General features: G+C 37.5%; 1 protein-coding gene across 2 annotated transcripts; it reads left to right on the top strand.

Moving 5' to 3' along the window:
- Positions 1–873: 873 nt before the first annotated feature.
- Positions 874–16,154, top strand: LOC130091511 (tubulin polymerization-promoting protein). 2 transcript variants are annotated; one of them, XM_056259432.1, is made up of 5 exons: positions 874–1,051; positions 6,319–6,402; positions 7,104–7,436; positions 13,283–13,436; positions 15,674–16,154. In XM_056259432.1, exons 3-5 carry the CDS (start codon positions 7,108–7,110, stop codon positions 15,878–15,880), a joined length of 690 nt encoding a protein of 229 aa, XP_056115407.1. In that variant the 5' UTR covers positions 874–1,051; positions 6,319–6,402; positions 7,104–7,107; the 3' UTR covers positions 15,881–16,154. The 2 variants fall into 2 exon arrangements, with proteins under 2 accessions (XP_056115407.1, XP_056115408.1); XM_056259433.1 differs by having other exon boundaries at positions 895–1,051; positions 6,319–6,448.
- Positions 16,155–17,897: the final 1,743 nt, after the last annotated feature.

The raw sequence follows: 17,897 nt of genomic DNA, 5'->3' as shown, positions 1-17,897 counted from the left end.
AGCAGCCAATCAGCATATTAGAATGATTTCTGAAGGATCATGTGACACTGAAGACTGGAGTAATGATGCTGAAAATTCAGCTTTGATCACAGGAATAAAGGTATTTGTGCCTGAAATTTCAGACTTTCAAAAATAAACCTCCTAAGAAATATTTAGCTACTGGAGCAACAAGACTGTGACAACTAGCCCCAGTCTCCCTTATCTTATTCAGACGGACTATTATGTAATGCTGGTCTAGAAGAACCCTTCACTAGTTGTGTAACATTTCATGGATTTTATGCTTTATTCTCTATCTCACAGTGTAGAAAAGCGTTTCTGCAGGAAACAGACACACTACTGTACTGATAGATATGCAGTTTATTTAGTCATCTTTCCTGCATTCCGGCATATTTCATCTGCATAACACGCTTCATCTTGATTGCATTCAGCGGAAACAGCTACTCTCTATGGGGAAAACATTGTCCATGCTACTGAAGACATTCTGTTCTTTCCTTTTCCTTCATTTTGATTTATTTGTTTATGTTTAGTGTCAATTTGGATTTGCGTGCAAGAATGTGAACCTTCCATACCATTCTACTGACTTTATGAATAATTAATCGCTTTTTAGATGGTAATATTATGGTGTTCTTAGTGGTAACAGAGTTGACACCTCAACTGAGAATCATAATATAAGCAGTTGGAGACACGCCAATACTTGCATGCTAAAATATGTAAAATAATAATAATAATAAAACAAAATAATGTTACATTTTTCTTGATGTATTTAAATGTAGATAAGTTCATGGAAAAAGTGTGTAATTCATTAATTAAGTCATTTGTCTCATGTTTAGTCACTCATATCCATGGGCATATTCAGATTCAGGTGACAGCGCGCGAGCCAATCACCGCGCGGCGCCTGCTGGTCCTCGAGCGCGCTCTCCAGCGCGGCGCACACACTACGCGCGGATGACAGCAAGCGTCGCGTCGCGTCTCTCAATCTCGCGGATGTCTCACGTAAACATGTTCTGCTAGACACTAACAGAAATAAGAAAACGACGGAGACATCATTCAGGTAAGACTGTGTTTTGACCATTATAGCAGCGCGTTTCTCTCATACCATCCGATTTAAACGCATTTGAAACGCAATTGATCTCGAGCTTGTTTATGTTTTCATAGTTTCACCTCAAAAACAACCCGAGAACATTTTGTGCTTCATTTTTGATCGTTGTCACGGAAGTCCATTCGATTTGGTTTCGTTTTTGTTTTGTTGCGCAATTCTGTGCTGGTTTTGTTTTGTATTCGTCAGTATTGTTGCATGTAAGGATGCAGAGCTGCAGTTACATGCATGAGATGCACAGTGTTCATGACAATAACAATGATCACGTGTTTCATCATGATGCTCATGGTGAGTTTATATAACGCTTGTGTGATGCTGGAAATGTATAGAGCTGTTACATAAACGCCAGGAGTGTATGAGTGTCGATTAAAAGTGTACAATCAAACGAGATGAAGAACGTAATTATGTCTGTCTGTCTATAGTTCGCTCGTTCTGTCTATCATTCTGTCTATGGTTCTGACTAAATAATTTCATCCACCATTATCTATCTATCTATCTATCTATCTATCTATCTATCTATCTATCTATCTATCTATCTATCTATCTATCTATCTATCTATCTGCCTGTCTGTCTGTCGTTTTGTCTATGGTTCTGACTTTCATTCCATCCATCCATCATCTATCTATCTATCTATCTATCTATCTATCTATCTATCTATCTATCTATCTATCTATCTATCTATCTATCTATCTATCTATCTATCTATCCGTCCATCCATATCTATCTGTCTGTCTGTCTATCCATCCATCCATATGTCATATAAAGTATGTTTCTGTATTGACATATCTGAGTAAATTTTTAAAATTCGTTTATTTGAGGATTGTGCGTTTCAGATAAGGAAAAAGGCTTGAGGTTTTTCATTTGATCTCCCATCACAGTTGTTTTGTCCATATGTTCATAGATTAGCTACGCCTGACCAGAGGACGCAGCCATTCGCTGAGTTTGGCCCAGATTTTTCAGTTCTAGGTTATGTTGTTAAAAACACTGACTTTTGACGCCAACTATTACCCCAACATCTAAAACAGACGTTAAAAGTCGAAGCCTTAAAACATGGCGTAGACTGTACACCTGACATGTCATAGTCTGCATCATTAGTGCATTGTTGCAGAGTCAGTGTACGTAGAAATTGCCATGCTGGAGACACATAGCATTCAGTGTAGGGACATGCAACGAGAAAGACATGTCTATATAAATGAGGAACGGGCGGCGGGTGATGTAATGAAAGATGTCGTTGACCCGATCAGTGGCAGCAGGGTGATCTGGGGCCATCACTGAACGTTTGTGAAGCCACACTCAGACATCATGGAGACGTGTTTGTCTGCTCTAGATTTTCTACATTTACATTTATGCATTTGGCAGACGTTTTTATCCAAAGCAACTTTGGTTGATGCATTCTCTCTAGACATTAAACAGTCAAGACATGTTTGTTATTGCATTATTTTTCAGTGGAATCCATCCCAACTGATACCAGTTTGGCAGTGTTAACTACTGATAGGTTCAGAACAGATTTACCTGTGCTTATCCGTGTCCTCTTCCTGTTTATGCATTACATCATATCCTGTTTCTGTGAAGTCCATTCTTGTCAGTCTTTTTATGTTGCTGACATTTATTGAATTACATGTTCATTTTTTGCTGATATAAATAGTTTGTTTTGTTTAAAATAGGTCAGTTTATTGTCTGAGCTCTCATCTGTGCAATGCATGACCAGAAGGCGAATGCATATCATCATACGCTCCACCAATCACAGATTCTCTTGAGGCCTGCATGTGTGTGCGCATGCAAAAAAGCATTTCTCCCTCTCTGACGCCTCCATCATACTCTGTTCTTTTCTGAAGTTCACAGAATTACCTCCAGCATTAGACAGCAGCAGATGTCTGTCTCGATTGCTGTGTTATAAAAGCATTCAAATTGCACTCAAAATTGCATAGTTATGGTTCCATACATCATATACAATAAATATGATGACCTAAGAGATCTCTTATAATCAGTTCAATCATTAGCATTAGCAGTATCAGTTTTATTATGTTAATGATTGCAGACATTTTATTAACTGGGTGTGTTCATGTGAGTATTTAAAGGAACTCTTGACAAATTGACAATAGTATTGGACTTGACTGACTCTTTTTAACATAATTTTTTATCACAGTAATTGTGTTATAACTTATATATATATATATATATATATATCACAATATTTTTATATAATATATATATATATATATATATATATCACAATATTTTAATATATATGTGTATAATATATATATATATATATATATATATATATATCACAAGATTTTAATATATTATATATGTATATATATCACAAGATTTTAATATATTATATATATATATATATATATATATATTATATACACACACACATAATCTATAACTATACAATCTATAATATGCTAATACAATTACATTATAAAAAATCACTGGATTATAAAAAGAAATGATTGTACATAATTGATATATACTGTATATATGTTAGATATATATAATATTGCTTCATGCAATTTGATTGTAATTATATATCCTATATTGGAATTATTTCATAAATATATAAGTTATTTTGATAATCCAGTGATTTAAATACTTAACGAATGCAATTTGATTATTTCCTCTCTTTATTTGTAACTTGATGGTTACAAAAAAGCACAATATCAGATTATATTCAATGTCAAATGAATGAATCGATCTGAAATCAGTGCAGTAACACCACCCGTAAACAACTGAACTCCCAAGTTCTTCCTAGTTTTGATATTTCTATCTCGGTCACTCTTTTTTAGCAAGAAAGATAAGAATGTTATCTTTTATTGTCACTCTGGCCGGCTAATGCCAGCGATAGTGGCGATGTCACTGACGCGACCGTGTGTGTGTGTGTAGTACACTAGACTGCACAATGGGCCCATAGAGCTGAATGACATGATTGAGAGTGATTCATAAAGGTTTGTTTCTTTGTTGAAAGAGAAGTAAAACACAACGCTCTTGAATAGGGACATCTTCAAGTGGATTTTGAGGGTCCTCTTGTACATTGACTGTACTCGAGGAGTTCACTTTGGCCCTACAGAGCTCTTCTGTCCGACCATAAAGACAGATTCATCTACTGTAGCCCATGTGTCCAGTGTTACGGCCGTGTGACGTAACCTCTCTGTCTGGTTTGGGACAAGATACTGCTAGCCCCGGTCCAGATAGTGTTGTATAAAGATTGACTTAGTGGTTTAAAACATAGAAAAGAAGAGAAAGAGCTGCTTTGGCTTTGTAGAGGTGTCATGACATTGCACTATGGGAGCTTCTGGGAGGTGAGCATTCAGCATCCGTGAGAAAAAATTACTTTGTGTTCATTTTTACAACCTTAGCTATTAGAAATGCTGTTTAATGTTGGTACCTGGTACATGCAAAATCATGTGAGATTAGTCTTGTGTAGTCAGACTTCACATGGACATCAGCAAATTGCAGGTTATTCTGACCAAGTACCGCCCACTTAGACAGGAAGAGACGTGCAAAGCGACCAATCACAGTTGGTATTGGTTTTTTTGGGCAATTGTGGTTTTGAGTCTTTTGCTTTGAACTCAAGTGTTTTATATTGTAAAGATGTTTCTGCACTGATTCAATCATTTACTTTCTTAGTACATGATTCAAATCAAATGCAAACCAAACTTTTTTCTTGAGTTCTTGATCCCAATGTTATAAATGATCTCATATTTTGGTTTGTGTTTGGTTTGAAATCACACATAGGAAGAAAGTAAATAAAGTCATTTAAATTTAAGAAATTTTAAAAAATACATTTTTATTGTATTTTGATATCTTAAATCTTGCTCTTTGAAAGTTTAAAGTAAATGTGATCAAAACAGCGTGAGTGAGTAATGGTAAACATCGGCCCATGAGAACACATCGAAGGGTTTGTGTTTAATTCTGGACGATTACATCATGAAGGAAACACTTTTTCTCACCCTTGTAATGTTTGACCTGAAGCAAACTGTGCTCTATAGAATAACTACTGTGATCTAGTGGTGTTTAAAGTGTAATATTATATGATACTGTAGTCGTTTTCTATCACATTAATGATACTGTATCATGATGTAGTTATTTTTGTTGGAAACCAAAATGTTTTTTTTATAAATTATATAAACATGAGGTAATGCCTATTATTAGCAATCCAGAGGATAATCAAAAAATTCAAACCTTTTTATTTGATTTATTTGCTCTTTCTATTTGGAACTTGATGGACTCAAACCAAAGGATCAGATGAATCAGAGCAAATGAATAAATCAAAATTAGCTTCATATTATAAAACACTTGAGTTCAAAACAGTCAAACTAATAGGGTTTCAAGCGTGAAGCCATAAAACTGATCGTGCAGCCCAAACTTTGGGCCTAGAGACTTGAAACTTGGTCAGATGTTAGTAGTCTTACTCACTACTCAGATACAAGGACTCAGCCAAATCGACCAATAGGGGGCGCTACAGCGATCAAAAACACTCTATTTTCCATTGAAATCCTCGGCTCGAGACAAAACGTAAATCTCCAATTTCATTTACACCATTTTTCGAACTCTTCATAGGGCGTTTGTCTGATTCACTCGTAACTTGACATGCATCATCTAGAGACCCCCATGGCAAAAAGTTGTCTAAAGAATTTCGATTGGTGATTCACGCTCATGACGGGGACGCCAAAACGTCCAAAGTAGGCAGGGCCACTTTCACTAAAATGGCTATTACTCTTTAACGCTATGAGATATTTTCACCAAACTTGTTATAGTTATCATGAGCTCATTCTCTGGTCACAAAAAAATCTGCAACGATTAACCACTTGGTGGTCCTCTGCTGCCATCTACTGGTTATAATGTTAATTTTGTCATTCTACTCACTATTATAGTTCTTTTCACAGGTTTTGCTTTTGTGTTCATTTTTAGACATTATAAAATCACTATTATAACAATTACAATCACGTTTTGTCAAAGTTTATCACTTCATCCTTTGGTATCAGTTTTGACAATTGTGCCACATTATGATTAATGTGAAACCTGAAAATGGTGTTATACAAAGGGGTCGCCTGGAACAGCATAGATGGCATAAAGGTCTTAAAACACTTGAACCCTGTTAGTTGCTACTTGCAGCTATATTTATTATTATTATTATTCCTATTTTGCTTTGCTCTTTGCTTTTAACCAGTTAATATTCATGTTCAATGCAAAACTACTATTGTCTTTTCAGCTGCATCAAGAAGCAAGAGGAGCGAGTCAAAGTGAGCGACACTGACGTGGAATCCGAGCGCTGGAGGGGCAGCAGAGGGCAAAGGTCAGACTAGAGATGCTAGGCTATGTCAGACTTCTACACAATAAAAGTATGTATTTCACTGGTTGTATGGAAATACATGCTCTTGAGTATATCTAAGATAGTATGCTGGAAATGAGTGCAAACGTAAATTGAATTGGCCACAAAATAAATAGCCTTTTAAGGCATACAATTATTGACTACAGGGGGACTTTAAAGTTTATATAATATATTTGATAAATGATGTGAATTTGAATACATTTCATGTGTACAGTGTAAGTAAATTAATTAAATGAATAATAAATAAATTAAATAACAAATAAAAAACAACAAGTGGCATTTCAGACATTAATTATTAATATCATCTAATGTTCCTGAAATCTCAGCTGAAGATTAAACAAGATGGCCTGCCCTGAACTGATTTTGGATAAGTAATGCTGAACTGTTTGTGGACCAGCTGGCTCAACTGGTTATTGATGTAGCTTGATCAGCATAACCATGATCAGCATGAAAGTTGTCATAACATGAACAGTGTGACATGGATATACACTACGGTATATAGACATAAAAAGTATTTAGACACTTATTCATGTCTAAATGTCTTTGCATTAGATACAACCTATCAAAGCAAGTGCCATTGATTATGAAAAAAATGCACAAACACATTTTAAATTGCAATAATATTACCAGTAATATTAACCATTAAAATTCACGTTCTTTACCAGCAACATGGAGGAGTTTAAAGTTCAGACCGCCAAACATCCTGTACCCAACAGTTCGCCCATGAGGCCGCACAGTGAGCACTCGAAAGAACAAGCAGCCAAACGCCTGTCCTCGGCATCCAACGGCACGAGCGATGGAGGAGCGGGCTGCAAAACGCCTGTGGAGATCACTGCGCTGGAGGAGTCATTCCGACGCTTCGCCATTCACGGAGACACGCGAGCCACCGGGAAAGAATTGAACGGCAAGAACTGGTCCAAACTGTGTAAAGACTGCGGCGTCATCGATGGCAAGAGCATCACACTCACAGACGTGGATATAGTCTTCTCCAAAGTCAAGTATGCCATCATTTTTTACTTTTACACATTTAGGAGTTGAGTCCCATTAATTTTCTACACAAAGGCCCGTTCACACCAAGGTCGTTAACTATAACAATAATGATAAGGTAAAAATTTATTACATAAAATATAAAAAACAAACTTTTATTTCAGAAAGTTGCAAAGGCAAAAATTCTCATGTTCATTCAATTGATGTACTAAAATAACTGAAACAAAAATAAAAAACTGTTGACATTTAAAAAATAAAAAATTGTTATTGAAACTTGTATATAATGTAATAAAAATATGATATAACTAGTATAGTAATAGCAATATAAAAATATGAATAAAACCAGGGTTCGTACAAGATGGCTGTTCACACCGGGATGAATTTCGCGCGCGATATTCGCCGACGTTTAACGCCTCGTGACTAAACAAAGGGTGCCAATGTGAGTGTGCACACCGACGCGGAAAACGCCACGTGTAAAAGTGTCATTTTTTTTAAAAACACCTCGGGTTCGTTTTTTTGGTTTGACGCGCCGCGTCAAAAACTATCCGACCAATGAGATTGGCGCTTTTGCTCACGTGTCTGGAGCTTCTGAAGTTACAGTAAAACACAACCTGGGGGCGCTCAAACACAAAACGGTCTTGCTGAGCCAAGTAGCGTCTACACCATAGATATCCATAATAAAGGCTAGATGTCTCGTCCGCGCTGCTGGCCAAATATGGCCTTTATTATGGATATCTATGCCAGAAGAAATAAGACAAGGAAAATACGAGGCAAGATGAATGTAGGGCTGCTGGTCTCGTTGGTGTCAGAACATAAAGAACTATATGACAAACGCGACAGCGACTACGGTACAAAATAGGACTATTTCTGTTTTACATTAAGCGCCATCTAATGACAGGGATTGAAGCCCCGTTCACACTACAAGCGACTTTGTCGCTGCATGTCGCCAGTGGCTGGCGATGAGGTCGCTAGTGGGAGTTCCCACTACTGGTTGCCTTTATGAATGACATCCAATGATGTGGAGAAGGATCATACGCGCTCCGCTCCTATTGGTTGTCGCTCCCGAAAGTCGCTCCTCATTTGCATAAAGTTAAACAGATCTCAACTTTGTTGCGTCGCCAGACACGCCCCATCCGGTCGCCAATGGTCGCGCGTGTCGCCGGAAATCGCCAGCTCCCCATTGAAATGAATGGTATCGCGTCGCTTGGTCGCGTGTAGTGTGAACGGGGCTTGAATTTGCATGTTCACTCGGCTCATCGTCAGCGAAAATCACTTGGGCGTGAACACAAAAAACGCGTTGAAAAACGCTGACGAATAACGCGCGCCGATATTCGTTCCGGTGTGTACGGGGCTTAAAGGGATACTCCACTTTTTTTGGAAATAGGCTCATTTTACAACTCCCCCAGAGTTAAACTGTTGAGTTTTACCGTTTTTGAATCCATTCAGCCGATCTCCGGTTCTGGCGGTACCACTTTTAGCATAGCTTAGCATACATCATTGAAGTGGACAAGACCATTAGCATTTCTAAAAAAAAAAAAGACCAAAGAGTTTCGATATTTTTCCTATTTAAAACTTGACTCTTCTGTAGTTACATCGTGCACTAAGACCGACGGAAAATGTAAAGTTGCGATTTTCTAGGCTGATATGGCTAGGAACTATACTCTCATTCCTGCGTAATAATCAAGAAACTTCACTGCCGTACCATGAGTGCAGCAGGCGTAATGATATGACGCAGCGCCTGAAAATAGGCCACCTTCCGTCAACACAACGGAACTATTTTCAGGCGCTGCGTCATATCATTACGCCTGCTGCACTCATGGTACGGCAGTGAAGTTTCTTGATTATTACGCAGGAATGAGAGTATAGTTCCTAGCCATATCAGCCTAGAAAATCGCAACTTTACATTTTCCGTCGGTCTTAGTGCACGATGTAACTACAGAAGAGTCAAGTTTTAAATAGGAAAAATATCGAAACTCTTTGGTCTTTTTTTTTTTTAGAAATGCTAATGGTCTTGTCCACTTCAATGATGTATGCTAAGCTATGCTAAAAGTGGTACCGCCAGAACCGGAGATCGGCTGAATGGATTCAAAAACGGTAAAACTCAACAGTTTAACTCTGGGGGAGTTGTAAAATGAGCCTATTTCCAAAAAAAGTGGAGTATCCCTTTAAAGTACTTGAATTTGACAAGTACTTTAGTAAGATTGACAAGATTGGAAAACCCTGGAAAACAGCCATAGTTATGAAGAGGAACTTGAAAAGTGCTTGACTTATTCAAATACAATACAAATGAATTTTTTTTAAACACAAATATAATCTTTTCACCCAAAATGAACACTGCAGCCCATGTGATAAACCCCCATCAGACCTTTTCCCATACGAAGTACGCCAACATTATAATATAAAATATTATTTATTGAACAATAATAGCCATTATAAACTTTGTATTTAATATATTATTAAATACGTCGTAAGTTTTTGGTATTTTGGATACCTTACATCTGTTATTTGAGTTTTAAAAATCCTTAAAAAAATATTAAAGATATTGTTTGATAAGTTCCATCTCTGATTATAGTCCTGGAAAACCAAAAAAGTAGTGCTGGAAAAGTCCTTGAAAGCCCTGGACTTTATTTTTACAGTGTCTGTACCGTACGAACCCTGGGTATAGTTTTAAAAATCACTCTAAATGTAAAAGAATAGCAGAGTCCACAACACAACTATAACGGCACCGTGGAACTATATTGTTGGAATCACTTTCGGAATGATTTTTTCCAGGTGATAAAAACATCTACAGCCAATCAGAATCCATCCAGCTTTAAAGAGCTCGAGCATTTAAAGCTGCACACGACAAAACAGCTGCATGCTCTTATAAACAGCATTATTTTGCGTTGGTGTGGATGCTAATATAGTTGTCTTTGTAGTTATCGTTCTTGATGCAAAGCTAATGGCTTGATACTCACAATAAGATGAACTTATACTTATTTAATCCTGATACAATTAATTTCCATCTGCCTTCTTGGATCACTCACTTTTTGTGTTTGATGCAGTGTATCCTGGGATTGCATGGTCTATGAAGCACACATGCTATGCTTTCTTATAATCAGTGTGCATCAAATGCTCACGAGGGTCACGATTACGCTGTCAACCAATTGGATTTTCTCGCAGACATCTGGTATAGTGTGATGGATGCATGAAAACAGCAAAAACACTTACGAGATCTGATTTGGGCCGTAATCACATGTGCCAATTTAATTTGAAAAAATGCATGTCATGACCCCTTTAAATGAGGAAATTTATGACATGTTTGTTCGTTCCCGGAAGAAAACCTAAGAGTACAATGGGGGAGTTCAGAAACAGTGACACTGATATAGAGAATAACTTTGTGTTTTATAAGTTTGCAGACATTTTTCATGCTCAAACAACAACAACATTAAAAAAAAAAGGTTAAAAATGCAAAAAAGCATTTAACAACTGGGATAATAAAAATGCATGTGTCAAAATATTAGATTGGTGCAATAGGCTTTAAAGTGTAGGAGTGTAACTGATATTTTCTGTAACAGTAACATATTTTCCTTTAATCATTGCATGCATTTTTGTTCATGCATATTTCTGAATATGCAGTGAAGAGGAGTCGTGCTGTGTTGATATTTCTCAGGCTCATCCCCCACAGCCACAGGCCATGATGGCTCATGCTGAATAACCCTGATGACTGCAGGACAGAAAGAGTCATCGCTGCTTCAATAGGGACCGATTTTAACGATGTGCCCTTAATATAGAGCACCGTCGACACACTGATCCGTTCAGTTTGAGATGTTTAGAAAACACTGCTCGAGGAGGAGAATGAATTTATCAAATCCTTGTACTATTTATGCATTGAGGAAATTCTCTGCCTTTTATCAAGAGATTTGTTTTCCCAGAACAAGAAACGAGCAGAAACAAGAGGCAGAAAGTGCTTGCACGCTCTGCGTTAACATTTAAAGGAAAAGTGCAACTAAAAATGAAAATTCTGTCATCATTCTCTCACTCTTATGTCATTCCAAACCTTTATGCTGTTATTTTTAAACATTTTCACGCTTTTTCATAAACCATCTGTAAAGCTCCAAAAAAGCCCCATTAAAATATCTTGACAGTAGTGCAGACAACTCTTGCGTTATATTCTAAGTCTTGTGAAGTAAGCGAGCAAAATGGAAGTTATTTCAGATAAATATGTTGATCAATTATTTTTATTTTTTTTAGAAAAGTTTTTCTTGCCCTCTTTGAACTTGATTACATGAACACATGTGCAGTCAGTGTGTGTGTGTGTGTGTGTACAGTGTCTCAAGCCAAAGATCAGGATTGAGTTTAAAAGAGACGCTGCCGTCGATCAGCATCACAGAACTAAAGACACATGTTTCCTTTAATCAGTGCGGCCCATGACAGATTAAAGCCCCTCATGAGTCCCGATTCATCCTAATGATGCTTGATAAAGCCTTGCCGCATTTAAAACTGCAGCACGCAATGCAAACACTAAACTCTCCCCTGTTCAGCACATATACCACATTATAGACAAATACACATGAAAAAAAATTCACTTTAAAATGATGTTAAATGTTAAAATGTTTCAATAAAAGCTAGTCAAAGGTTCAGCTTATTAGAAGATTTCTGAAGGATCATGTGACACTGAAGACTGGAGTAATGATGCTGAAAATTCAGCTTTGATCACAGGAATAAATTACATTTTACAATATATTCACATTGAAAACGGTTATTTGTAATAATATTTCACAAAATTACTGTTTTTATCAAATAAATGCAGCTTTGGTGAGCAGAAAAGACTTCTTTCCAAAACATTAAAAGTGCTTTTGACCAATAGTGAATGTAGAGTTAAATATGGCTGTTTATGACTATATTTATGTAAATATGAAAGCATTCAGTGCATACTCATAGTTTAGAGAGGGAACAGCGCTGAATTTCTTAGCTGACATTAGGCAGCAGCGAACAGTCGGAGCGCTGAAGGATCGCACAAACAAAACAAAGTCAAATTAATTATAAAGCCAAAGAGGCGTGTTTACCAAAGCTTGTTGCTATGACAGCAGGTTGCTGGGGGAGACCACAGGCTTTATGGGGCTTTGTTTAGGTTCTTGGTCACCACGGTAAAACTGTTTGTGTTTGTGTTACTATGCACTGTTGTTACCGTGGAAATGAGAAGCGCCACTGTGGAATTAAACACGGTTGCTAAATAGGCCGAATGCGCCCGAGTCAAAATGTAAATCCTACTTGTAAATCAATTATTTCTGCTGATTTTGGTGACCAAACACAGAACCAAAACTGTTTATCATACAGAAGTAAATGAAAGACCGTCGAGTTTGATTGGACGCTTGGCCCTTGACAGCAACAAATAAGATATGAGAAGCATCTCGTCCTCTTTAAAAGTTGATTAAAAGTGAATTTGAGTCCGCTGGCCGTGTGTAATGACCCAAACGCCGGAGCCCTCAGAGCTGACATGTTTGTGTTATCGCACACGGCTGTTTACACTGTGTCTGTCCAGACGGAGAGCATGCCGCACTTTCAGAGGCCTTTATCGAGGCAGTTAAGTTACCACGCAAACTCAAATGTATATTTCATCCATTTACTCGCCCTCAAGATGTATTATTCTGATGTTAAGCAGAAGAGGTTTGGAACATTATATTTTTCATTTGCATGTGCCACTCTTTTAGACAGACCGGCCAATCAGATCTAAAGCATTCCTCGTGTGTTTACAGAAGCTCTTTTAATCAGGTCTTGCAGGTTTGTGCCTCGCTATGTGTTTATATTTGATGCCACAATATATACTGATGAATTTATCATCTATTTGTCTTTGCTTTATGTAATTGTTTTCTAGGAACAAATCTGGCCGCACTATTACATACAGCCAGTTCAAAGAAGCGCTGGTGGAGCTGGCCAGGAAACGCTTCAAAGATAAGAGCAGCGAGGACGCCGCAGAAGAGCTTCACAAACTGATAGAAGGAAAATCACCCGTTATATCTGGAGTCACGGTAAAGCCCAGAGCAAAAGTGCTGTTCTTTCTCGAAATCAATACACATTTATATTCGGAAACTTTGAAATACTAGCACTTCTCGTGTTCATTGCCTCTTTAAGATGAATCGCTTGGTGTATAACTCACTTGTAAATAATAGTATCCTGTTTTTCTCAAACTGGGGTTTTATGGAGTTGAGAGTTGGAGTCGAGGAAAAGCTAAGAATTAATAAAAAATAAAAATGTATTACCTGCATGTCATCAGAGAACTGTGAACAAAGGTGTTGTTAAATTTAATAAAATATTAAATTAAAATCTCAAGGGGAATATTTTGGATTCGTTTGGGAATCCTTGCTTTGGAGTATATGGATGAAATCTACTCACTTATTTCTTTAATAATTTATTTTAAATGTACAGTATGTGAATAATTCGTGTTTACAGTTAAACAGCTAAACTGCTGATTTCTAAATGTAATAATAGTGGTGATTTTATGAGTTATCTTTGAATTAAATTAATACTTTTATTGGACGCATTAAATTGATCTAAAGTGACAGTAAAGACATTTATAATGTTACAAAAGATTTCCGTTTCAAATAAATGCTGTTCTTTTGAACTTTCTATTTATCAAAAAATCTTGAAATAAATGTATCAGGGTTTCCTCAGTTCAGTATCAGAACTGTGTTTAACACTGATAAAAATCAGAAATGTTTCTTGTGCAGCAAATCATCGTATTAGAATGAATTCTGAAGGATCATGTGACACTGAAGACTGGAGTAATGATGGTGAAAATTCAGCTTTGATCACAGGAATAAATTACATTTTACAATATATATTTACATCAAAAACAGTTATTTTAAAATGTAATAATATTTCACAATATTACTGTTTTACTGTATTTTTTTATCAAATAAATGCAGCTTTGGTGAGCAAAAGAGACTTCTTTAAAAACATTACAAACCTTAAAGCAAACTTTTAAATGGCATTGTACATGTGTAGGTTTTCACAATAGTTGGGGGCCTTAAGCACATAAATAGGTCATTTCGCGCAAATTCATCTAAAAGCGCCAAATTTGGCTCAGGTCATCCCGAACTGATTTAGCTAGGGCGCCGGAGCCAGCGACCCTCGGGGCCAAGATGGCCGCCAAATCCAATATGGCCGCTGCCTGAAAAGGGTTCCGGCTATAACTTTTGAACCAAAAGAGTTACAAATACAAACTTGATATGTTTTTCAGCTTAATTGATCATGGGAAACACATAGGAATGTTTATATTTATGACCCAGTATATATGGACCCCTTGATCCTCCAATTCCAATATGGCTGCTGTTCAAAAAAGCAGTTTGGGCTTTAAAATGGGGCCTTACACCCCATTGTTAAGCGCAAATTCATCTACAAGCACTAAATTTGGCACAGATGTAGCTGAGGGCATACTGAAATGATTTAGCCAGGGCGCCCAAGCCAATGGTCCCTGAGACCAAGATGGCGACCAAATCCAATATGGCCGCTGCCCGAAAAGGGTTACGGCTATAACTTTTGAACCACATGAGTTACAAATACAAACTTGATATGTTTTTCAGCTTAACTGATCGTGGGAAACACATAGGAATGTTTATATTTATGACCCACTATATATGGACCCCTTGATCCTCCAATTCCAATATGGCCGCTGTCCAAAAAAGCAGTTTGGGCTTTAGTATGGGGCCTTACGCCCCATTGTTAGCATAAATTCATCTACAAGCACCAAATTTGGCACAGATGTAGCTGAGGGCATACTGAAATGATTTAGCCAGGGCGCCAAAGCCAATGGTCCCTGAGACCAAGATGGCGGCCAAATCCAATATGGCCTCCGCCTGAAAGGGATTCGGCTATAGCTTTTGAGCCAGATGATACACAAATACAAACTTGATGTCTATTTTACCTTTTTTGACCATGGGAAGCCCATAGGATTTGGCGGCCATCTTGGCCCCGAGGGTCGCTGGCTCCGGCGCCCTAGCTAAATCATTTTGGTATAACCTGAGCTACATCTGTGCCAAATTTGGCGCTTTTAGATGAATTTGCGCGAAAATGTGCTTAAGGCCCCCAACTACAATGTAATCTTGTTCTTCCAGATCCATTGTTTTAAATGTTCATTGTTCATTATACTGATGGCGCTTTAGAGGAATAATACTCCCATAATAATGAGATGACTAAATGAAGACAGATTTAGTGATGTTTGGGAGAACTATTCCTTTTCAAAGTTTCTTTCTCTTTCTCGACACAGAGAGCCGTGGCTTCTCCGACCGTGTCCCGTTTGACTGACACCACCAAGTTCACCGGATCGCACAAGGAGCGTTTCGACGAGACGGGTCGCGGGAAGGGGAAGGCGGGACGCGTGGAAGTGGTGGACACGTCCGGATACGTCGCTGGATACAAGCACGCAGGGTCATACGAGAAGAAGATTCAAAAACCTCCACAAAAACCCGTGTGAGATTCTCCATCCAGCAGTGAACGCGAAACCCAACTCTAAAGCACAATGGGGGGTATGTCTTTTTTTCTGTGAATAACATTGAGTTTATGTTCCTCTTCCTTTAAGTGTTTTATTACTTTTAACTGGAACGCTGTTTACATCCAAACACTGACGTCACCAGCTGGTACGTTCCTAACAAACACGATGATGCCAAGAGAAAGACAATATTGCACGCTGTATTAGTGTTTTTTGCTGATAATCCGTCGTAAATATTGACATTAAATGCATATATGAATATTTGGCATTTGTGGCTTCTCTTATGATGTAATAGAGTCAGGCCTGAAATATAAGTTACATGCAAACGCTTGAGCAATGCAATGCAAGTGCATTAAACCATGGGAAAGTTTCCTTCAAATGTTTGTGCCATTAAACAATTTGCATTATAATAGCACACAAAACTGAGCTTGCAAAACCAGAAGTACGATCACGTATTTATATTTTCCACTTCTTTTTAATGCATTTGGCAGACGCTTAAATTGCATTCAAGGTGTAAATTTGGTCCTTGTATACTTTAAAAGCATGCTTGTAAAGTATGTTTCAGGCCTAAGTTAGAAAAAAAAACATTTAACTTTGTTTGACAGACTTATATTTAAAGGGGTCATGACAAATGTTCCTTGAGGTTCACTTAAAATGGTAGTTTTCTGCACAAAAAACAAGTATATATTCGGAAAACGTTTTTTTTTTTCAACCTTCATTCTGATCCTCTGTCTGAAACTTTTAAGGGACGGCTCCTTTAAGGCTTGTCAGTAAACGTCCTCTAATTGGCTGACGTCATTGCATAGGAAACGGTATCAACGCCCACGCCCACAAGCTTTTGAGAACATTATCATTTACAGACAAAGCATTATGAAATAACTTATGTTTTATGATGCAGCTACTGTCAGATCCTATGGAAGCTTGTTTCCGCCACTGAATAAAAAAATAAAATAAAATAATTGCGACTTTTTATCTCACAATTGCGAGATATGAAGTCAGAATTGTGAGAAATAAAGTCGCAATTGTGAGATATAAAGTCGCAATTCTGAGAAATAAAGTCGCAATTGCGAGAAAAAATACAGAATTGCGACAATTCTGACTTTTTTTCTCACAATTGCGAGTTTACATCTCGCAATTCTGACTTTATAACACATAATTGCGTGTTTATATCTCGAAATTCTGACATCTTTTCTCAGAATTGTGAGATATAAACTCGCAATTGCGAGTTATCAGGCCAATTCTAAGGGGAAAAAAAACTTTTTCCTCCTCAGAATAGTTTATATCTCACAATTCTGACTTTACAAAACGCAATTTCGACTTTATATCTCGCAATTCTGACTTTATAACCTGCAATTGCGACTTTATATCAATAAATTCTGACTTTATATCTCGCAATTCTGACTTTATAACATGCAATTGCGACTTAATATCACGCAATTCTGACTTTTTAACTCGCAATTCTGAGAAATAAAGTCAGAATTGCGAGATGTAAACTCGCAATTGTGAGAAAAAAAGTCAGAATTGTGAGATAAAAAGTCGCATTTACCTTTTTAATTTTTCATTCTGTGGCGGAAACAAGCTTCCATAAGATCCAGTACAGTTGTAGCTTCATCTGTCACAAAAGTTTCTCTCCATTACACTGCGCCTCGCTGACAAAACAAAATGCTCCGTACAAACATATAATCCTCCAATCCGATCCGGGACGCCATTAAAATAAACCATCCACTTGTTTCCGACTCGGCGATCCTTCTGAAGTCTGTACAGAGTCACAAAAGAGCTGTTTAGCGAAACTGAACACGCATCTGTATACTGTATCCAGTGTCAATGATTATAATGCCTTCTGTTTGCTTTTGACGCGACACTCACATCCAGTGTTGACAAATGTCAGCCATTAAGCGACTGAAGGCCAGTGGGCGGGGCCTATGGTGCAATGATGTATAAATATTCGTCGATGTCTTGCTCTGGAGGCGGGCATATGCAAATGTATTTGCCTGTGTGATGT

This window comes from Rhinichthys klamathensis, unplaced genomic scaffold, assembly GCF_029890125.1.
Source record: "Rhinichthys klamathensis goyatoka isolate OS25496 unplaced genomic scaffold, OSU_Roscu_1.1 h1tg000168l_1, whole genome shotgun sequence".
Classification (NCBI taxonomy): domain Eukaryota; kingdom Metazoa; phylum Chordata; class Actinopteri; order Cypriniformes; family Leuciscidae; genus Rhinichthys; species Rhinichthys klamathensis.
Note: the sequence above shows the minus strand (reverse complement) of the source record. Positions and strands in the feature narration are given on the sequence as shown.

What these genes read in the sequence shown, in the direction of transcription:
- LOC130091511 (XM_056259432.1), top strand. Translation starts at nt 7,108, where the DNA reads ATGGAGGAGTTTAAAGTTCAGACCGCCAAACATCCTGTACCCAACAGT. An exon ending in ATAGTCTTCTCCAAAGTCAA is followed by an intron (nt 7,437 to 13,282) that starts GTATGCCATCAT and finishes ATTGTTTTCTAG; the next exon opens with GAACAAATCTGGCCGCACTA. An exon ending in CCGTTATATCTGGAGTCACG is followed by an intron (nt 13,437 to 15,673) that starts GTAAAGCCCAGA and finishes TTCTCGACACAG; the next exon opens with AGAGCCGTGGCTTCTCCGAC.